Source organism: Acartia tonsa, chromosome 12 (assembly GCF_053477335.1).
Source record: "Acartia tonsa isolate MP-2025a chromosome 12, ASM5347733v1, whole genome shotgun sequence".
Classification (NCBI taxonomy): Eukaryota; Metazoa; Arthropoda; class Copepoda; order Calanoida; family Acartiidae; genus Acartia; species Acartia tonsa.
The window spans coordinates 36511627-36532789 of NC_137271.1; the positions used below are offsets into that span (position 1 = coordinate 36511627).

Genomic DNA, 21163 nt, shown 5'->3' on the forward strand with positions numbered 1-21163 from the left:
CTCGAAAAAACGGGTATAGTCCTTTCCACGACATCCCTCCATAAGGAGCGATTCTTCGTATTTTTAAAATGGCTTTTTATAGGTTATTTTAGGTTAGGTTAGGTTATATTGTGTTAGGTGATTGCCCCACAGGGTTAGGTAATTGGCCCCGCAGGGTTAGAAACAGGAGAAAAGCTACTGTGAAAAATACGAAGAATCGCTCCTTATGGAGGGATGTCGTGGAAAGGACTATACCCGACTAGGCACTTTGACATGTACATACTAGCTTCGCTACAAAAAAAATATGTGTGCCCATATGATATGATTATTTTTAATTCTATTATAATTAAGTACTTATTAGAATTTGTATTAGTATTGTAATTGTATAAATTATTAGTAACGAAGCCACTCTATGATTTAATGTGTATGTCCGTCCGTCAGTCTGTATTACTAAGTGGTAAACTTGATTTTCTCGGCTACTATTTTAGATAGAGTCAGACTGCTGTGAAAATTCAACATATTTAATGCTAAACCTGTTTACAATTTACTCTATGTCCAACGGTCTGACAGAAAACATATTCATATATTCTTCAGAAAATAGGTTTTTTCTATGTATTATATCATTCTTTCTTTTTACTTTCTATTATGATAACTGAACATCTGCCATAGAACTCACTTTTTTCGTTTGTACATCCATGATTTTTTTTATCTGCTTCGCTTTTTATGGATGTTGCTATCCTTGTTGTTTAATCACATTATTTGGACTATATACATAATTGTATCAAATTAGCTGTCTTCAAAAATTATAATGAGTATCCGTTATTAAAACATTAATGATAATCCAACAGATCTAAAGTATAGATGTATGTAATATGTATATACAGATAACTTCCTCCCTTCCTTTTTCAATGACCTTTTTTGTCTGCTACCAAATTATTTTCTGCTACATGGCTGTGTAAATACACAACACACTATTGGTTGATTTTCAATGACCCAATTGAAAGTATGCACAAGGAGAGGGCGATGGGGAGATACAGTTTTTAAACCCTTTCTCTCTCTAGTGTTTTACTCTTATCATAACCCTACCCCCCCTTTTTTGAATAATTAAAATTAAGGGGAAGGTTAATTTTTCCTTTGTTTATTCATAACTTTAAGTCAGGTTAAGTTAAATTATAGTGGGTATTGGATAGTCTCAAAAGGGAACAGTACCGCAAGATTAGGCCCCGCAGGGTTTTACTTCTTTGCAGTGGTTAGGCATAGAGGAAAACAAACTACCCCCACCCCCCATATTTACAATTTATTTCAAAAATATATCAATGTTTGATGTTTTCAATGAAGGAAAGACTCCATGTTATTATAATGTAAACTAGCAGCTTCGCCCCTAGAAGCATCTAGGGGCAATTAATGTTGAAGACACCCTACCTGGACATATAAGAAGCTGTATTGCAAAGGAGAACAATATCAGTTCCCAGGTTATCGAGATCCTTTGCTACAGACAAAAAAGCTTGCTACTTTATATAATAGGATAATAATTTAGAGTAAAACACTAGAGGGAGAAAGGGTTTAATAACTGTATCTCCCCATCGCACTGCCCTTATGCCGACTTTCGATAGGTCATTGAAAATTAGCCAATGGTTTGGTGTGTATTAACACAGCCAAGTAGCAGAAAACTATTTGGTAGCATACGAATAAGGTCATTGAAAAAGGAATTTATCTGCATATACATTTATACTATAGATCTGTTGATAATAATGTATAATTATTTACAATTAAATCATAATTAGATAATTATATAAATATTATAATATTTACAGACAGGAAGCCTAATTAATGAATCACGTTATGCCATGTATAGACAATTGACTGTAATCTTGATCCCCAGAGGGTTTCATAGCCACGTGGCTCAAAACCCTGGTTCTTTTATCCAGCGTTGCGGAGCCGTTTGATTTTGGCGCGGCTCCGGCTCCGGCTACGACCTAAAATAAAGAAAAAACTCGACATATTTTTTTCCCATGTCTATTTTTGACTTTTGAAGGTTTTAAAAGTTTAATTTTTGATAAAATGTACTTGAAAAACTTAATAGGGGATTTGCACATGACAAAACAGAGTTACTAAATTATAATTTATAAAAAATCTCTTTATTTATCTAGTCCGGAGCCGGAGCCGTTTTTTAACGAAAATTAGGGCTCCGGCTCCAGCAAAATATGGCGGCTCCACGGCTCCCGGCTCCGCAACACTGCTTTATCCAATTTTGATTGGTTGGTTCTAAACTAATAGCGTGCAAACTTTACTTGAAAATTTTTAAAAATAATACCAGTTTTATTAACCTCGAATTAAATTTTAGATATTTCTCGCATCGTATTTTAAACAGCTTTCCGCGGATATAAATTGGTTTTAATCTTATGATTGTACATTTTTATATTCGTAGAAAACTGGATATTTTTTTCGTGCGGATGAGAACCGGTTCTAATCCACCGGATATTTTATCGGTTTCAAATTAATACAAGAAATAACTAATATATAATTTAAGGCCCTGAACAATGTGAACGGCTCTGCATTGTTACACAAGCCCCCTCCTCCTCAGAGAAATAACTAATATTTAATTTTAGGCCCTGAACAATGTGAATGGATCTGCATTGTTACACAAGCCCCCTCCTCCTCAGAGGAATCTGGTGGGAAGGATGATCAGACGTGATATAGGCAGGACACAGAACAGAAAATTACATTGAAAAACAAAACAAGGATGACAACATCCAAAAAAGCGAAGCTAAAAAATCAGCGGTAATTAAGAGGAACGGTCGGGTATAGTCCCTTTCTTGACAACGCCTCTTAAGGGGCGCTTCGTCGCATTTTTACATTAGCTTTTGATCTGTTATTTTAGATTAGGTTAGGTTAAGTTGGATTATGTTAGGTGATTGCCCCGCAGGGGAAAAGTTACTATGAAAATATGACAAAACGCCCCTTAAGAGGCATTGCCACAAAAGGGACTATACCCGAACGAACATTAACAAATAAAGAGTAAATTGACATTAAATAACATTGTATTTTAAATAAATATTTTTAAAAACTTCTGAAATAACGGATGCTAAATATGGACATATTTTTTGCTTTCCATAGCATTATGACCAAATGGTCCTAAAAATCAACAATTTTGAAATCAATTGAAAAAAAGCATAGAAAACGGACAAAGTTCTAACCACATTATTTTATTCGTTGGCTTAAAACTTTTTTCCAAACTAATTTGTATCCAAACATTTGTTATTTTGTTTATCATTATTGGGAATTTCTATCAATTTATCGTCCATTGTCTTAGCCCTTCAGTAAAATTGGCAAAATTTTATAAAGATAATAGAGCTGGATCCGGTTCTATTAGTGTTTTTGAAGAAAACTGAGTTACTTGGAAATGTATCTTTTCAATTGAAAACTTTAGATTGTCTTTATAGGTGTAGAATACCTAGATATAAAATATTTTATTTGGACCAATAATAACACAATGTTAGTACAATCCGACCACAATATCAAATATAAAGTGTACAAATTTTTGTTGTAAGGCATAAATTTAAACAGTTGATGAAACATTAAAAACCAAATAGTTGATATTCTTAAGATAAAGCATATTGGGGAAACTAAATTTAAACTTTTGTGACTGATTGACCATCGAGAATGATAAATCTTTTATTGTCTCAGAAAAGATATTGAGAGAAAAGTTTTATAATTTTTGAATGTAATATAATATACAGGGTGAGTCAAATTAAACTGCGCTTTTCCGTTTTCTTTACATCAAATTTATTTATATAACGGCGCATTTTAGATTAAAAAGATTTCAAAAGTGTGTTTGATGACTTATACTGTAATATTCAGGAACATTTCTTATTTGTAAAATATTTGGATTTAGTCCCTTTCGTGACAACGCCTCTTAAGGGGTGTTTCGTCGTATTTTTATTTGCTTTTGATAGCTTATGTTAGGTTAGGTTAAGTTAAGTTATGTGGTTGTCCCGAAGGGTTAAGCAATTGGCCACGCAGTGTTAAGCCCTCTGCAGAGCCTAGAAATATAAGCAAAGCTTTTGTGAAAATACGTCGAAACGCCCCTTAGGAGGTGTTGTCACGAAAGGGACTATACAGTATACCTAAACATTTCTTTTTTTAGAGACACCTAAAATAATTTGATGTATTTTTTAATAGACTATTAATTGTTTTTTCCTTATTTCTTCTGGTTGTTTTATGTAACCTATTAAAATTTTCTCAATACACTTCTGTAAATATTCTATTAAAGTTAGAATTGAAGTTCAAGATTGATTTTATTGTTTGTGAGTAAACTAAACAGTTATATAATTACAACAATAGTAAAACTATACAGGGTTAAGGAATGTACAACAAAACTCTAAAATTCTAAATTCTAATTGCATCTAAATTTTGAGCCCATATCATATTCAACCTATATTCGCCCTTTAATGCTAATTAGTTTAATACAAAAAATCTTTTCCAGTTAATAACAATATTGAATGGAATAATTCTATATTTTTTTTTGGTTTATGAAAAATTAGATGAATAGAAGTGGTGTTCATTAGCTTAACAAAGGATTTAATAAACCAGACATTCTGAATAAAACACGAATAATCGTGGTCATAACTAGCGCAGCAATAAAGAAACTATATGAAATAAGAGATTCTTGTTTAGAAGACTATGAAATTGTGCTTTAGGTGTGTTAGATATCTAATACATTTTCAACAAGGAAGTATTATTCTTATATTTCCAAGTAACAGAATGTTTGTCTGTGTATTTTTAGAAAAGGATATCCATAACCGCTGAACCGACATGGTTCGTCTTTACAGAGAAACTTCTTATTGGTCCAGGCACGGTTTCTAACTTTTTGAGAAGGGTACCTCCCACCTCAAAGAAAAAAGCTCTTAGAAAAGAAATACCTCCCCCCCTCCCCCAAGTTATAATATATAGCTCTGATGTATCAACAAATGTCCATCTTGTGATGTATGATGGCTTCTAATAATACAATCTTTGGTTATAAAATCAAAATATGATATCATTTGAATTTTAAAGAAATGACGTTTTTTTGTCTTAATTATGTTGATAACAAAAGAAAATGTAAATCTTTTTTGACCAAAGATTTAATGAGAAATGTTTTTCAGTAGAAAAAATTATCATTGAGACTTAAAATTGGTGAGTTTTATCTGCATACGTTGTAAGAAGTTAGTCTGGTGGCGGGCACAGACATTTAACAGGCGTATGTGAGCATTGAGTGTGGCAAATAAAGAGTAAGAAGGGTCTTATCAATTTCAAATTTGAATGGGATGTGTACATTCCCCTTTACCCCTTGAAATTAAAAAAAATATAACCAGTTTTGTGAGCCCCGATGGGCTGGAGGCCCGTGCTAACGTATTAATTTTATTATTTTTATTTTAATATTCATAAAAACTTGTCTGTAATACGATGCTATACTTAATTTTTTTAGTATGGCCGAGATCCAGTTCTAATCCACCAGATATTAAGTCATACTGGAAACGGTTTCTTTCTTTCATCCAAGCTATTCTTAACTTCAATGCCATGCTACCTATTGACAAAATTGTCTTTGGTTTTTATGTTTCTAATAATCAGGGATCTTAAAGGATAAGACAATGAACTATAAATTGATATATATAAATAAACAAAATGACGCCTTCAGTTGATTAAAAACATTTGTTGAAAACTTTACACACTACTAGATTTGAACCAAAAAAACTTTTAAGATTTTGAGCCAACGAATAAGATAATGTAATTATAAAACTTTGGATACCACTTGACTACAAGTTACCTGCCGACTAGATTTTTTTCAAGAATGTTCTGATTGTCTGTGTGCCTTATGAAGGTGTTTGCTCAAACCCTGCGGAGGAATTATTTGAGACGGATCCCCTGTACGGATCAGATCAAAATAATTCACAAGGTGAAGCTGCAATCAAAGTAAGTCAATTTTAAGATTACAGAGACCAGGTAGACCGAGATTGTACACAAGTATAAAAAGTACAAAGGGAAATAAACATCAAAATTTTGTAACAGGAGAATTAGAATATTAATATTTGGTTTTTTAAATCTGTAAAACTCAAGAAAAACCCAAATATACAAAAATGAATCTTAAATAAGTCCTTGATCAAATTAAATTACCAAAAACGAAAACATCAATGTAAATCGCTGCATTAACAAGTTAACAACATTTATATGTAAAAGTACTTATCAGCTACCCTACAAAAGTAAAAATTATATAAAAGATTTGATGTTTTCTAAAAAATATTTCAATTTCTTAATATAAAGCTTCATTGAGTAGCGCTAGCAAATTATTTTAATTTTAGTTTTAAAAAGAAAAGAAAAATTCATTTTTTGGGAGGGGGGTTGGGGGTATCCCACCCCCCAAGAAAATAGTTATAAACCTTCCCGGGACCTATGAGAAGCTACCCTGTAAAGGAGAACCCGATCGGTTCAGCGGTTAGCGAGATCCTTCGCTACAAACAAACAAACAAACAGACAAACAGACATACATCGTTCTACTTTGTATTATAGAGGATTAAGCAACACATTGACAAACATTCTGCTTTTATATTCAAAAATACAGAAAATAGTATGAGGTTTTGTAACAAGAAAAATGTTAAATTTGATTTGTCTGGTGAATGGATGATGTGAAAATGACATTCTCTGACAGAGAAACAGGGCTAGGACAATAGCCGACAAAACAACCTTCCTTCAAATCATAATTGATACATAATTACTTTGTTAGTTGTTTGAGTATGGGGAGGGAAAGTGGTGTAGAAAATAAAAGGCAAAATGGCGGTTTTCCTCTGTCTAGTGTCTAGTCGAGCCCCGAAACCACCATTCCCCTTATTTTGAAACAAATTAAAAATAGGGGGTAAGTGGGGGCTGGGTATTTTTTCGTGTATCCGTTTTTACCCTCAGATTAAGTTATGTTAGATTTAATTAGGTATAGGGTTGTCCTGCAAATTAGGCGACCTCATTTATAGGCTCCCCAAGAATTTAGTTCCCCAAAAATCAAATTTAAAAGGAACGATTGGTGTTTCTGTGCTCGGTACGCACTTTGTGAGAAAGTTTAAAATTTGTCACTAAAATGTTGAAATTTTAAAAACATTTACTGTTCTATTCCTGCCTGTATTTTCAAAAGAGAATTCTTAATATCTTGCATGAATTTTAAATGTTTTGCTTTTTCTTTTTTTTTCACAAGCTGCTTATTATCTCATTATTTATTTAAACTTCTGTCTGTGTTAGACGCGCATCTACTTTATAAAAAGGTTTTGTCTGTTAATTTGGTCAGTTGTTATTTAGTTGGTGGGAGCAAACTTATCTGAACAAGCACTGCTCTGCTCATTTATCCGCAGATTTAATTATTGTAAAACTTTAAGCTAAAATCACTGCGCCTGCTTTTTTAATCCGCTGTATATACTTGCTTTTAAGGCTTAAGGTGTTGAATCCGCTTATTTGGAAAATAAATTTACTTTTTTGGCTGAAGCCGTCCCAGATGCTCATTTAGCCGAAATATTGACATGTATTTGTTTAGGCTGAAGCCGCCGCGGCCGCTGTAAAACAGCAGAAAGAGTTGGAAAGGCAATGGTCAACTCAACAAAGAGACAAGTAAGTAATTTTAAAGTTTTTCAGAGTGCACTGTGGGGCCAAAAAATGGATTAACTTTGTGTATTTTGTGTTTTGTTTATCAAAAACAGGTTTATTTTTAAAGTTTTTAAAAAGGATTTTTAAGAATCGTAGATCCTCTAAACATAACTTTGTGTCTTTATGTCAGGTATATCAAATTTAAACCTTTTTGTTTTCAATATGTTTATAAGAAAACTATGAAAGTTATTTAGAAAAAAAACTACAAAAAAGCGTGACGTTAAAATGATTTTCTTGAAGTAAATATGTATTTTTGAACCCGGTATTAGTGTCTTAGAAATTATCTTAGTGACGTAAAAAAAATAGGATGTGTCGATACTACTAGGATTTTTAAGAATTGTTAATATAGCCCTGAAATCAAGATTTTTTGTGCTTTTAAAAAATATTAAAAATATTTCTAAAAATTCTACATTATTTTTGCTCACTTTTAAAAAACAAAATCAACTTTTTTTTATTTTTTTTTATAAAATTATCTTTCAAAATTGAAATAAGATCTATCAGCTGATATTGTACTTCTTACATAACTCAAGAGTTGACTTACAATGTATAAATATTTTATAGATTATTTAGCAAAATAATAAAAAACCTATATGTAATTTCGTGATTAATAATTGGCTTAATCTTACATTAAACATTGAATGATTTTAAATAATTTTCAAATATTTGCTTTTATAATTATACTTATTGTATAAACACCTCATAAGTTAGCGCAAAATGCTATATATTTTATCACATATGAGCTATTTTTTAAGCCAGCTTTTTAGTCAAAATTTCAAACCAATAACAATTAAATCAAAAGATATTAGGTTAAAACTATATATAAACGAGAGTAAAGAAATAAGATATTGCTATCAACAACAACAAAAAAGGGTTTTGTCTAGTTTTTGGTAAAAATAACGCATATTTATCATTTTAAATTAAAGCTATCTTTTCAAGATTACATCTATAAATTCGTCTGTATTTTATAACTTATACCTGTTACCATGAAAAATCAATTGATTTTCCATAATAATTTTATTTCTATATTAAATTTAGAGACAGCTAATTTTTCTTTAAATATAATGAGATGTTTATCAGAAATTTTTAATTAAGCATAATAATGTATATATAAAAAAGACAATTACGAATAAAAACAAAACAATCAATTATTAGATTATTTATATCAATAAATTTAACGGAATTTGAACGTAATTGTTAAAAAAGCTAGCTTAAACAGTTTTGCCATTAAAAAATAACCTTCTTTATGAATGGTACATTCTAACAAGGGTAATTATATCCAGTAGAGCAACATATTTAACAAATATGTCTTTAAATAATCAGTCTATTTAACAAATATCTTTTTAAAATGCATAAGTTATATTACCTCTCACAAGATTGTTTAGTCCTTTGACACTGTACATAATTATTATTTGATTGATCTATCCTTAATTTTTATTCATATTCAATTTTATTGTTTGTATATAAATATTTAATACCTGTATTATAATACGGTTATTATTTTTTTGCTATGTTTTTATAAAATAAATATCTAAGCAAATGTTACCAATTCTTATAATTATCTGGAATTGAAAAGAATTACTTTCATTCGGTTGCTAAAAAGAGGAGAAAAAGAAATGTATTGAGTCAGATAGTAGCCTTAACCTGTACAGCTTTACATTTATTTCATAGATAAATTGAAATTGAAATTAGATAAAATTATTAATTGATTTTAGATTATTAAACAAGACATGTTAGAATTATCCTATCAATTTCAAACTCTTCATGATGATTCCTATGACAGTTAGGTATAATTTAGAAAGCAACTCTATCATTGTTAACAGAAAGTCAGTACGTCCATTTAAAACATGCTTTGTGTGTTTTTTGGCTGCTATTGAAGAAAGACAACTGAAATTTTAAGTGAAAAGGTCTTTTAAGAGGTGTTTTAATGTATTTTTTTTTACAGTAGCTTTTGATGGATTATTTTAGGTTAGGTTAGGTGATTGCCCTGCAGGGTTAGGAAAATGGCCCCGCATGGATAGAGCCCCCCCCCCCCGCAGTGGCTAGAAATAGGATAAAATCTACTGTGAAAATACCAAGAAACGTCCCTTAAGAGGCATTGTCATGAAAGGGACTATACCCAAGATATATGTGCATCTACTTAACGACTTCCAAAATTTGAGGGTGCCCTCAAGTAATCACCCCTTCCCCCCCCCCCCCCTGCATCTACTCTATACATTATTTTGTCTGTCTGACTGTCGGTCATGCTTAAAAAACCTTATTGTTGGAGAAATGTTATTTTCACGACTGCTTTTTTAGATAGCCAGCTGTAAGTTTTAGTCAAGATACCTTATATTTATACAGATCTGCTCCATATATTTATTGTCTGTCTGTCTGACAGATATACTTAAAAGGACAATTTAGTTTTAAAAGAAAAAAATTTAAAAAATGTTGGTGGTTTTTTTTCTAAGCGCGTGAGGGTGCAGGTACCCTATCCTAAAATAGTTATAAACCTTCCCATGACCTATGACCTATGTCCTTGCAAAGGAGAAGCATATTAGTTAGGAAGATCCTTCCATATAAATAGACACACACACACAAACATTCTTTTACTTTGATATAAGGATTAGCATTTTGTTACTGTATCCTATTACTAGCGGCTACGCCTTAGAGGCCTCTTGGGGCACTTGAGGAGGAGAGAGTCCAATTTAATAAACCAATTTATTTTTCTAGATTTTAAAAGAAAAAGACAAACAAACAAACAAAGAGACAGACAAACAGACATCCTGTTACTTTATTATATCCTATTATAAAAATTAGTAAGCTAAGCTTTTTTTGACTGTAGCAACGGATCTTGTTAACCGCTGAACCTAAAGGGTTCTTCTTTACAGTGAAGCTTATTATAGGTATAGAGAAGTTTATAACTATTTAGGAAGAGGGCTCTCCACTCTCCAAAAAAAATAACACCTAGAAAAAAAGTACCATCTCCGCAATTTTACTTCTTTGTTTTAAAACTTAAATTGAAAATTGGAAGAATGAACTTTCCCCCTTACCACCCTAAAAGCTTCTAGTGATGTTACTGCTAGTGATAATATATTATAGTTTATATCAACATAATATGCGGATTTTAAGAAAAATTTAATCAAATATGCGGACTTTTTTCAACCTTTTTTTGACAACATTTATTAGACATATTAGAATTATACTATTGATTTCAAATTTTGCACGGAAGTATGTCCTTTTACTGTATGCTATATTTACGCAATTTTGCAACAAATTTATGTGCAATTTCATTTAGACTTCAAAATTAATATTCTGCTTATTAAGTTCTGACACTCTAGCTATTGTGCGTTTGTTCTACCTTCTGATTTTTGTGCTTCGTTTTTATGGATGTTGTCATCCTTGTCTAGAAAATACAAATTAATTAATCTATGGTAGAAAGTACAGAGAGTATAAATTATTTCCTACATTTTCTTTATCAATTATCAATTATCAATCACCTCTATTATCCATCTCTTTTTTAGGGGTTACCTTTCCCACCTCCCCTCTAATCCCTCGTTTTTAGTTACGTCACTAAGATAATTTCTAAGACACTAATACCGGGTTCTGTATTTTTTATCTTTAAAGAAATCGAAATTAAAACTTGTATTATAAAATTAGAATTAATGTCTTCTGGACTTTCACAGCGCATTTGATAACATGAAATAAATTAATCTTAGTTTTTTTCTATTTTAATCCAACTTACATTGAAAAAATTGTTTATATGAGTAAAGTTCAGTGTAACTTTAAAAATCAAGAACAATTATATCCATATGTAGTGCAAGCACAAGATTAATGTTTTTTTTACAATAAAGAGTAAAAGGGAGAAAAAGAGAGAAAAAATTAGGAAAAAATAAAAATGGAAAAAACAGAACATCTCAACATACCTTAATCAATACTGTCACTCAAATAAAAGTGTTACGGACATATCCTTCGCTATCAAAAATAAATATGTTGAAAACATTTGAAAAGCTTGCCACTTGGGACTTGTTAAATAGTTTTTTTATTAAAACAAATAATGTAACTTTTGTAAAGTTTTCTGTTTATTGAATCATTTTATTTCACTTGTTTCAAGCATCCACTATGTATCAGGTATATAGTGATACGTAAAGAAAGTTGCTTAAAATAATATATAACGTCATAAAAATGAGGGAGGAGGAGAGAAGGAGTGGGAAAGAATACCCCTAAAAAAGAGATGGATAATCAACAATTTTTATGACGTCACATGCAGTTTTTTGAGCGAATTTCTTCACGTTATAGTGAAGCTTCTTACAGGTCCTTATATGGTTTAAGGCTACTTTTCTGCCCTTCCATATCCCGTCGAATATATTGCTCTTCCTTACCCTTGCGAATAAAAGAGCCCCTAAAAGCTAGGAGCGCAGCCGCTAGTAGACAATATATTATTCTTTTCCCTTTTAATCATATATAGGGATGATAGGGTGAGGATTGTTTTGAGTTTAAGTTAATTTGTCTACAATTGTCCTCTCTCTTCCTGAATAAGTTAGAGGTTAACCAAAGTTTGAAATGGAAATATTGAGAAAACTTGAGAATATGAAAAATCAGGAATAAAAGTGAGTTTTACTTGAAAAAGAGACATTCTTATATATAAGTAACAAAGTTACGTTTCTTTTGGTATTATCGAAGGTTAATTATAACCTAAACTTAAGAGTTATGGGTTGTCTTTTAAAGTTCCTCCAATGTCAGTTGATTTTGATATCTTTTTGAGCTTTTTTAAACATTCTTTTTAACAAATAAGGAGTTTACCTGCCATGATCTTTTACTGGGAAGGATGTGCCCTCCCCTAAGGAAAATAAGGGGGGTGGTAAATTATAACCGAATTAGTTTGTATATTTAAAAGATAGGATAGAAAATTATTAAACATTTTTTGTAAATTTAAATGTCCATACCTACATCCTATTGAAATATTGGAATATATTCATGTATTGTTGAATTTACAAATACACACACACAATAGCAAAAGTATAAAGAAAATTTTAAATCATTCACCCATACAAAGCTGGTGTACTTTTTCATTTTTTAAACTTATATGAAATAGATATTTTAAAAGGAGGAGTAAAAATGTGTTCTCTATTTGCTTGTTGCCTTTATCAAATTACCCCCTCTTGCTTCCATTGTCTAGGCATTAAAGTATTATGATTTTGAATGATTTTTAAAGTAAAAGATTTTTAGACGGTTTTTTAGTTTTGAAGCTACTCTATAATTGTCTGTACGTCCCTCGTCCGTCAGTTAATTTAGTCTGTTCGTAAGGCAATAGGGAAATGTGATTTTCTCGGGTGTCATTTAAGATAGACAGCTAAAATTTTCATTGAAGCTGCCTATGACCTGTGCACATTAAGTCTATACAATCTTTTGTCCGTATGTTTTTTTTGACAACAGAATATCTGCTCTATAACTCACTTTGTCTGTTTGTCCATCATAAAAACTGGTGGATGAAACCCTAAAATTTGGTGTAATTATTACATTTACAGAAGCATGTAGTTGTGATTTCATTAGAACGTCGGTAAGTCTATAATATGTCAGTTGTGGCCACTTAAGTCGACACATTAAGACAATTTCTCAGACAACCGGCCATTATCTCTGTTCATGGAAGGAGGAGATATTATACTGTAAATAATACTAGTACCCAAAGTTTTTTTAAAAAAATTTTCTTTCTCGTTGGCTTAAAATCTTTAAGTCCTTTTACTGAACTTTGATTGGTTGGTTCAAAACTTAAAGTATCCAAAGTTTTCAACCTATAACTTGATCTATAGATTGGGTAATTTTGTGTATCATCATTGTGGGGAAATATCAATTTATCGCTTTACCCTTTAAGACCCCTGAACTATTCAGAAGGTATTTTCTCGTATTCATTCGAATCCGGTGGATAGGAACCGGTTCTCATCCATACGAAAAAACTATGTATAGCATCGTATCATATCCAGCTTTCTACGAATATAAAAATGTACAATCATAAGATTAAAACCAGTTTTTTTTAGCCGGTGCCTTCGGCACCTCGGGGATAAAAAACTGGTTTTATCTTATATTTGTACATTCTATATCCGCGGAAAGTTGTTTATAAAACGATGCGAGAAATAACTATTAAAAAGCCCTATTTTTGAAATTGTAAGTTTTTGCTTTTCTATCCTTTATCTTTTTTCCTATTTGGAGATTTAACACATTAAAAGATTTATTTCTCAGGATATTTTCCTGCAGGCGCATATAAAACTGCCAAAATATTTGCCCAACAATTTGTGCTGTTGTAGAACTCATTACACACATATCTATAAGTTTAAAACAAGTATGACAACATTAATAAAAGCTCTGCCCAACAAATTAAAAAAAAACATATGGATATACCTACATTTAAGACTTGATTATAGAGATGGTTCGCATATAACATCAAGTCTAATGGTTTTATGAATTCATATTCCTGTAATCTAGCGAATAAGATGATTAAATCAAATAAAACACTTTTCTTTAATAAGACAAAAATGATTATTTTTGAAATGGACATATTGTACATGAAAAGCATCTTGGACAAAATGCCTCAGACTAGATAGCCTCGGACAAAATAGCCTGTTAAGGAAAATAGCCTGAACAGTTAATAACGATCATGGACGCAGCGCTCGGCCCCCTAGCCATATAACCTAATTTAACCTAACCTAAAAATAGTAAAAATCTACCAACCTTTTTTTTTGTAAAATCCACGAAATTCTAAACTACCTATGTATTAACAGTTGAGGCTATTTCCCGTAAGTAAATGTCCTGAGGCTATTTTGTCATAAGCTATCATGTCCGAAGCTATTTTGTCCAAGATCCCATGTAAATAATCTTTTTTATTTCATGAAAACTAATCTTATATAGTTATTTTTTGCTGTTTTAATCATTGGCTGTTTTATACAACATTACTATTATACATGTTATTGTATTGAAAAAAGAAGATTTAAAATGAATCCTAACACAAAGGGTAGAATCTCTAGATTTTATAATAGTTATTTCTCGCATCGTATTATAAACAGCTTTCCGCGGATTTAGAATATACATTTTTATATTCGTAGAAAGCTGGATATAATACGATGCTAGACATAGTTTTTTCGTATGGATGAGAACCAGTTCTTATCCACCGGATTTGAATGAATACAAGAATAGATATTTCTCGCATCTTATTATAAACAGCTCTCCGAGGATATAGAATGTACAATTATAAGATTAATTCATTTTTATATTCGTAAAAAGTTGGATATAATACGATGCTAGAATAAGTTTTTTCGTATGGATGAGAACCGGTTCCTATCCACCGGATTCGTATGAATACGAGAAAAGTAAATATAAGAATTATTATAAAAGGGTATTTTTGTTAGCCCAGTGTAGCTATTTTTTAGCATCATTAGTTATGACGAGGTGTTGAGCTAAGATTCGAACCTATCACCTTCCCATCGACTGGCGATATATAAAATAAATAATAAGTTTTTGCACACATGCATTTTGTGTCAAAAAATGAATGATAAAGTTTTATGTATTAATTACATCATAAGAAATGTGTATTTTTCCATAATAAATTATACGAATTATACGAATTTATTTTCTTCCTTTTCAATTCACGTATATTTGGTTGTATTCAAGGGCAGGTAGGGAGGGGACATTAGGCTGTAAATTACACTGGTACCACTACCCAAAGTTTTTTAACAACGCAATTTTATTCGTTGACTCAAATTCTTTGTCTACGTTTATTCAATTTTTGTTGATTTCAAATTAGTCGTTTCAAAACCTTTCAATCCATATTTTTAATCTAAATAAGAGGTAATTTTGTAATTTTATTATTTGGGATTTACGTCAATTTGTCGACTATTGTCTTATTCCTTAAGATACCTGAATCAATGAGAAAAATTCAAAACTTTTATCAGTTAAACTTTCTAACATTAAGAGTATGTCTGTCCGTCCGTAACCCATAGCTTTATTTCAGAAATTTTCTTTATAAGAAGGGTCCAAATGATTCAAAACCTTATATTCATAAGTGTTCTGTTAAAATTGGATCAACTCTGTAATAGGCATTACCAAAAAAGGCATTTCTATATTGATTTGTTAGCCTTTTTCAATAAATAAAGACATAATATAAGAGTCGATAAAAAAAGAAAATGTCATGGAAAAAAAGTATCTAAACAATCCATTTACATTTAGAAACATACAAATGACCCCCCCCTACCCCCACAAAAATATTTTTAAAGAGTTTTATCCCTTTAGGTATCTTTTGACCCTTTTGAGCCTAAATTGAGCCTCAAATATCTTTATAATTGAAATGTCTTAACTGCATCAAAAACTGTGTAAAATGTTCTATTCAAAATTCTATACCTTTGCAAAAGTATTAAAATTCTGGAGACTAATTTACAAATGTCAATAGAATTATCAGGGATTTTAATGGATAAGACAATGGACGATTAATTGATATACGTTCCTAAAAAATATCTCTACTCTGTATTAAATTTATCGGTTAATGGTTTGGAATCAACCAAAGAATATTCAACTAAAGTATTGGATGTCAACCCCCCAAAATCGATTTTGTTTTGTAAAGAAAAATTATAAAAACAAGGATGATAAAAGCGAAGCTCTGAAACGGTAGGACAAACGAACACTTGTAGAGTGCCATAACTGAATAATCAGAATATAAATGTATAAAATTAGAAACAAATTAGAATTTTAAGCAAATTTGTTTAAAAACTGCGCTAATACAGGATAATGTTTAAGAACATACTTACATTTTTAGGACTTGAGTATAAAGATGCTTTTCTTATAACATTGAACTTTGTTGTCCTAAGAATCAGTATTCCAAAAATCAGATCAATCGAATGATTCTATCATATAAAAATTTGTTGTTAAAAAAGTTAAAAATTAACATGTTCAAAATGAACTTACGGACATTCTGGTAACGATTATAGAGTTGCTACGCTTTCTAAATTGTACCTAACTACTACAGGAATCACCATGCAAAGTTTGAAATCGATAGGACAACCCTAACATGCCTAAATTAACGAAAAAAGCTAACCGTTACTGACTGACGGACGGACGGACGGGCGGACTGACGGACGGACTGGCGGACGGACTGACGAACGGACTGACAGACGGACTGACCGACCCTAATTATAGAAAAGCTTCGCTTTTAAAAATTTGGGATGGGAAAATTTTTCATAACTATAAATATACAGAGATATATATCCTGGTACTTTTTATATCAGAATGATAATATGCTAAAAAGCAAGGGGGAAAATTATAAGTTTCCACTGGCAAAATGTCGAAATGTCAATTCGGGAATTTAAAATTCAATGGTGCAGCCATGTAATATTGTTTAAAATATTCAAATATAATTGTCTTGGAATAGGAAATTAACTTCAAAGTTCTGTACTATGAAAAAAATAATTAGTATGTATGGAAACCCTGTAAAACATAGAGGCATGTTTATGTCGATTAAGTGTTATTTATTTAATGAAAATCTTTGTTACTAACTAACGGCTTCGCATCTAGAGGCCTCTAGGGGTAATTGGTTTAGGGGTCGGCCTTCAATTTTGTAGTTTTACAAAGTTTCTCAAAAATCTGCCACGTGACGTCATAAAAATGAGGGAGATAAGAGTATAAGTGGGAAAGAAAACCCCTAAAAGATAGATGAATAATCCCTGTTTTTATGACGTCACATGTCTTATTCTCTAGAATTGTCCTTTTACCCCATTTTCAATTTAATTTCTAAAAAGAAAAGGTACAAAAATTGGGGAGTCATTTATTTCTAGAGTAGATTTCTCTTGGGAGTGTGGTGGTACCCATACTTCCCTGGACCCATGAGTACCTTCACTGTAATGGAGAACCCTATCGGTAAAGTGGTTATCGAGATCTTTCGAAACTTACGTATAGACAGATAAACATCCTGTTACTTTTATATATATATATGTATATTTGATGATTATATTTATTTCAGTCGATGTGTACGGGAGAAGATTCAGATGGCCTACGAGCGGGTGGACAGAATAGCCCTCTACATGTTCCCTCTGGCTTTTGTTATTTTCAATATTCTATACTGGACTTACTATCTACTTGTTGTCAATATTTTTGGGCTTAGTTTGTTCTAGATTAATTCTAAGTCAAATCCAAGAAAATTTTCTATGCTGGCCTAGAAGTTATGGATTCCTGAGCAATAAAACCTTCTAATAAAGTAACATGATATCTGTCTGTATGTTTGTATGTTTGTACCGAAGGACCTCGCTAACCACTGAACCGATATGGTGCTCCTTTACATGGTAACTTCTCATAGGTCCCGGTAAGGTTTATAACTATTTTAGGGGAGGGTACCACCAGCCTCCAAAGAGAAATCACCCCTAGAAAATAATAAACTACTCCCAAATTTTTTTATGACTTTTTCTTTTAAAAATGTAATTGAAGGGAAGGTTTGACTTCCCCCCCCCCCCCCCAACACAAGGGTCCCTAGAAGCCTCTAAGTAACTAGTAAATATATATAAAGGAATATGTAAGACTAAGGAAACCATAATTTCTAGCCTTCAGAAATTTTATAGGATTTGGACCATTGTTTATAAGTAGTGAGCAGTAATTTAAATTATAGACTTAGATTATAATTCTTATCATACATGCAGTAAATGTAATTGATTAAGAATAAAAGAGAGAAATTGATCTTTACACAAGGGCGAACAAACAAACACACTCTTCAGAAAAAAATAATGCAAAAGTTTTTTAAATAAAAAGATTAATTTAAATGAAAAAAAAACATTACCTTATAACACATAAAAAAAATAATGTTTAGACAAAATCTTGTGTTTTTTTGGCTAAATATTTTTAATATCTCACCTATTTTTTTAGTATTTACTTAATTTTTAATTTTCTTGTATGAAAAATGCTTTTGAGCTTTATATTAGGCTTTGAAAATTCTATTTAATTTATTTAAACCTAAACCATTTTACACTTTTAAAATAAGAACTTATTCACTTTATTTTACCGCATAATATATTTATTTCATGCCTTAGGCTTTTACATAATTATAATCATAGCTCGGCCGCCTTGTGTTAGGGATATAACGGTGCTTTCCCTCAAACTGGCTATAGACCCTTGAAACTCCCAACCCTTATTTTTTAGATAAATTTTAAAATAGGATGGAGAAGTTATTTTTTCTCTCCAATTAAATATTAACCCCTGCTTGGAGCTCTTACCCTTTAGCAATAGTAAAAATCCAAACTTTTTTTTATTGCCCGATGCGCGACTGCCGAGCCCTGATTATGATACATGTTTTACACAAGTTTCATAAGTTGCGAAGTTTTTTATTTCGCAGGCATTAATAATAAATCACTAATGAAGATTATTTTGTTTTGTAGCTTAATCAGTTATGAATATCCATATTTTATGCTATACCTCAATTATAGCGTTGCTTTGCTTTTATTAAATGCTTTCTTTGTGCTAATTTTGTTTTTATTTATATACCATTAATTAATTTTCCAGTATTGCTTTAAAACTGATCAATATCCGGTGGATTAGAACCGGTTCTCATCCATACGAAAAAAAAATATGCCTAGCATCGGATTATATCCAGTTTTCCACAAATATATAAATGTACAATCATAAGATTAATTTAAATCTTATAACTGTATCCGCGGAAAGCTGATTATAATACGATGCGAGAAATAACTATTCCAGCATTGCTTCGAAACCGATTAATATCCGCTGGATTCTGACAAATCAAGTATAGCATCGTATTACAGACAATTTTCAACGAATTTTTCCAGCATTGCTTCGAAACCAATTAACATCCGATAGATTAGATGAACGGTGGATAGTAACCGGTTCTAATCCATACGAAAAAAACTATGTCTAGCATCGTTTTATATCCAGCTTTCAACGAATATAGCTTTCGGCACCTCGGGGCTAAAACAAACTGGTTTTAATCTCATAATTGTACATTCTATATCCGCGGAAAGCTGTTTATAATACGATGCGAGAAATAACTATTAATATACTAAATGATATTTTTAAACCAAAAATTATAATATTTTTCTATAATTTTAATCAAATGAAAGCATAATGCATTTCCAAAGTAAAATTATAATAGTTAAATAAATTCCAATGAAATAGGTTATCGGAAATAAGGTTGTTGAATTTATTTAAAATTAAAATTACATAGTAAGGAATGTTAGAAAAAATTGTGCAAAAGTTTAACTTTGCATAACCTACTTATTTGGGTGGTTTCTCTCATAGTGCCTAGTTGAGCACAGAAACCCCCTCTTCTCTAATTTGTAATTAGTAGAAACAAAATTGTAAGTAAATTTGTTGAAAAACTACGTAAATACAGGATATTGTTTAAGGACATACCTACATTTTGAGGACTTGATTATAGAGATACTTCGCTTATAACATTGTACTTTGTTGTCCTAGGAATCAGTATTCCAAAAATCAGACCTATCGGATAATTTTATCACATAATTATTTGTTGTTAAAAAGTTAAAAATCAATGTTTAAAATGGACGTACGGAAATTTTGGTAATGATTATAGAGTTGCTACGCTTTCTAAATAGTACCTAACTACTACAGGAATCACCATGCAAAATTGGAATCGATAGGACAATTCTAATTTCTAACCTATTTAAATTGACGAAAAGAGCTATATGTCTGTGCTGTACGGACGGACGGACCAACTCTAATTATAGAAAAGCTTCACTTTTAAAAATACTATCTAATTTCCAATTTATTTCATAAATAGGGTGACGGGTTTTGTGGTTGCTAGTCACTTTGAGGGTAAACATCTTTAATTCGATGAACAGCTGTTGTACAGTTAGGGAGTTGAATCCATTTTTATATAAGCAGAAATATAATCTATGATTATGGTTTGGACCCTCTAAAACTGTAATCTACCCTTCCACTTTCCCCTCTCTTGGTGAAGATATCTTCAACGCCGATACGATTTTTGAAATATAAGATTCCACTTTTGTCTCTCTTGTTAAAGATATCTTCACCAAGAGAGGCAAAAGTGGAATCTTAAATTTCAAAAATCGTATCGGCGTTGAAGATATCTTCACCAAGAGAGGGGAAAGTGGAATCTTACATTTCAAAAATCGTATCGGCGTTGAAGATATCTTCACCAAGAGAAGGGAAAGTAGAATCTTACATTTCAAAAATCGTATCGGTGTTGAAGATATCTTCACCAAGAGAGGGGAAAGTGGAAAGGTAGATTACAGTTTTAGAGGGTCCAAACCATAATCATAGATTATATTTCTGCTTCTATAAAAATGGATTCAACTCCCTAACTGTTGTATATTTACATTTGTCTAGCCGTCTGTTTAAAAACAAACAATTATTTGAAAGCGAAGTTTTGACGATCTTATCATTATTATTAGCTCATTTGCCTGATATATACATTGTCCTTTGTGAGCAATATAATTTTCAATCACACTATTTTTTTAATCTCCACTATTCTAATAATGATACTTTAATTTTACTTTTATTTATATATTAAAAGTGAAAACAT

At 31.2% G+C, this 21163-nt stretch overlaps 1 protein-coding gene across 1 annotated transcript in view; it reads left to right on the forward strand.

Moving 5' to 3' along the window:
• Nucleotides 1–19435, forward strand: part of LOC145334511 (gamma-aminobutyric acid receptor subunit gamma-4-like) — a 105367-nt gene extending 85932 nt beyond the window's left edge. The window contains exons 16-19 of the mRNA XM_080179970.1: nt 2589–2679; nt 5840–5931; nt 7532–7605; nt 17618–19435. Of these exons, the coding sequence (XP_080036096.1) occupies nt 2589–2679; nt 5840–5931; nt 7532–7605; nt 17618–17768 (408 nt within the window). The 3' untranslated portion in view covers nt 17769–19435. The remainder of the gene's footprint in view (nt 1–2588; nt 2680–5839; nt 5932–7531; nt 7606–17617) is intronic.
• The last annotated feature ends 1728 nt before the right edge of the window (nt 19436–21163 follow it).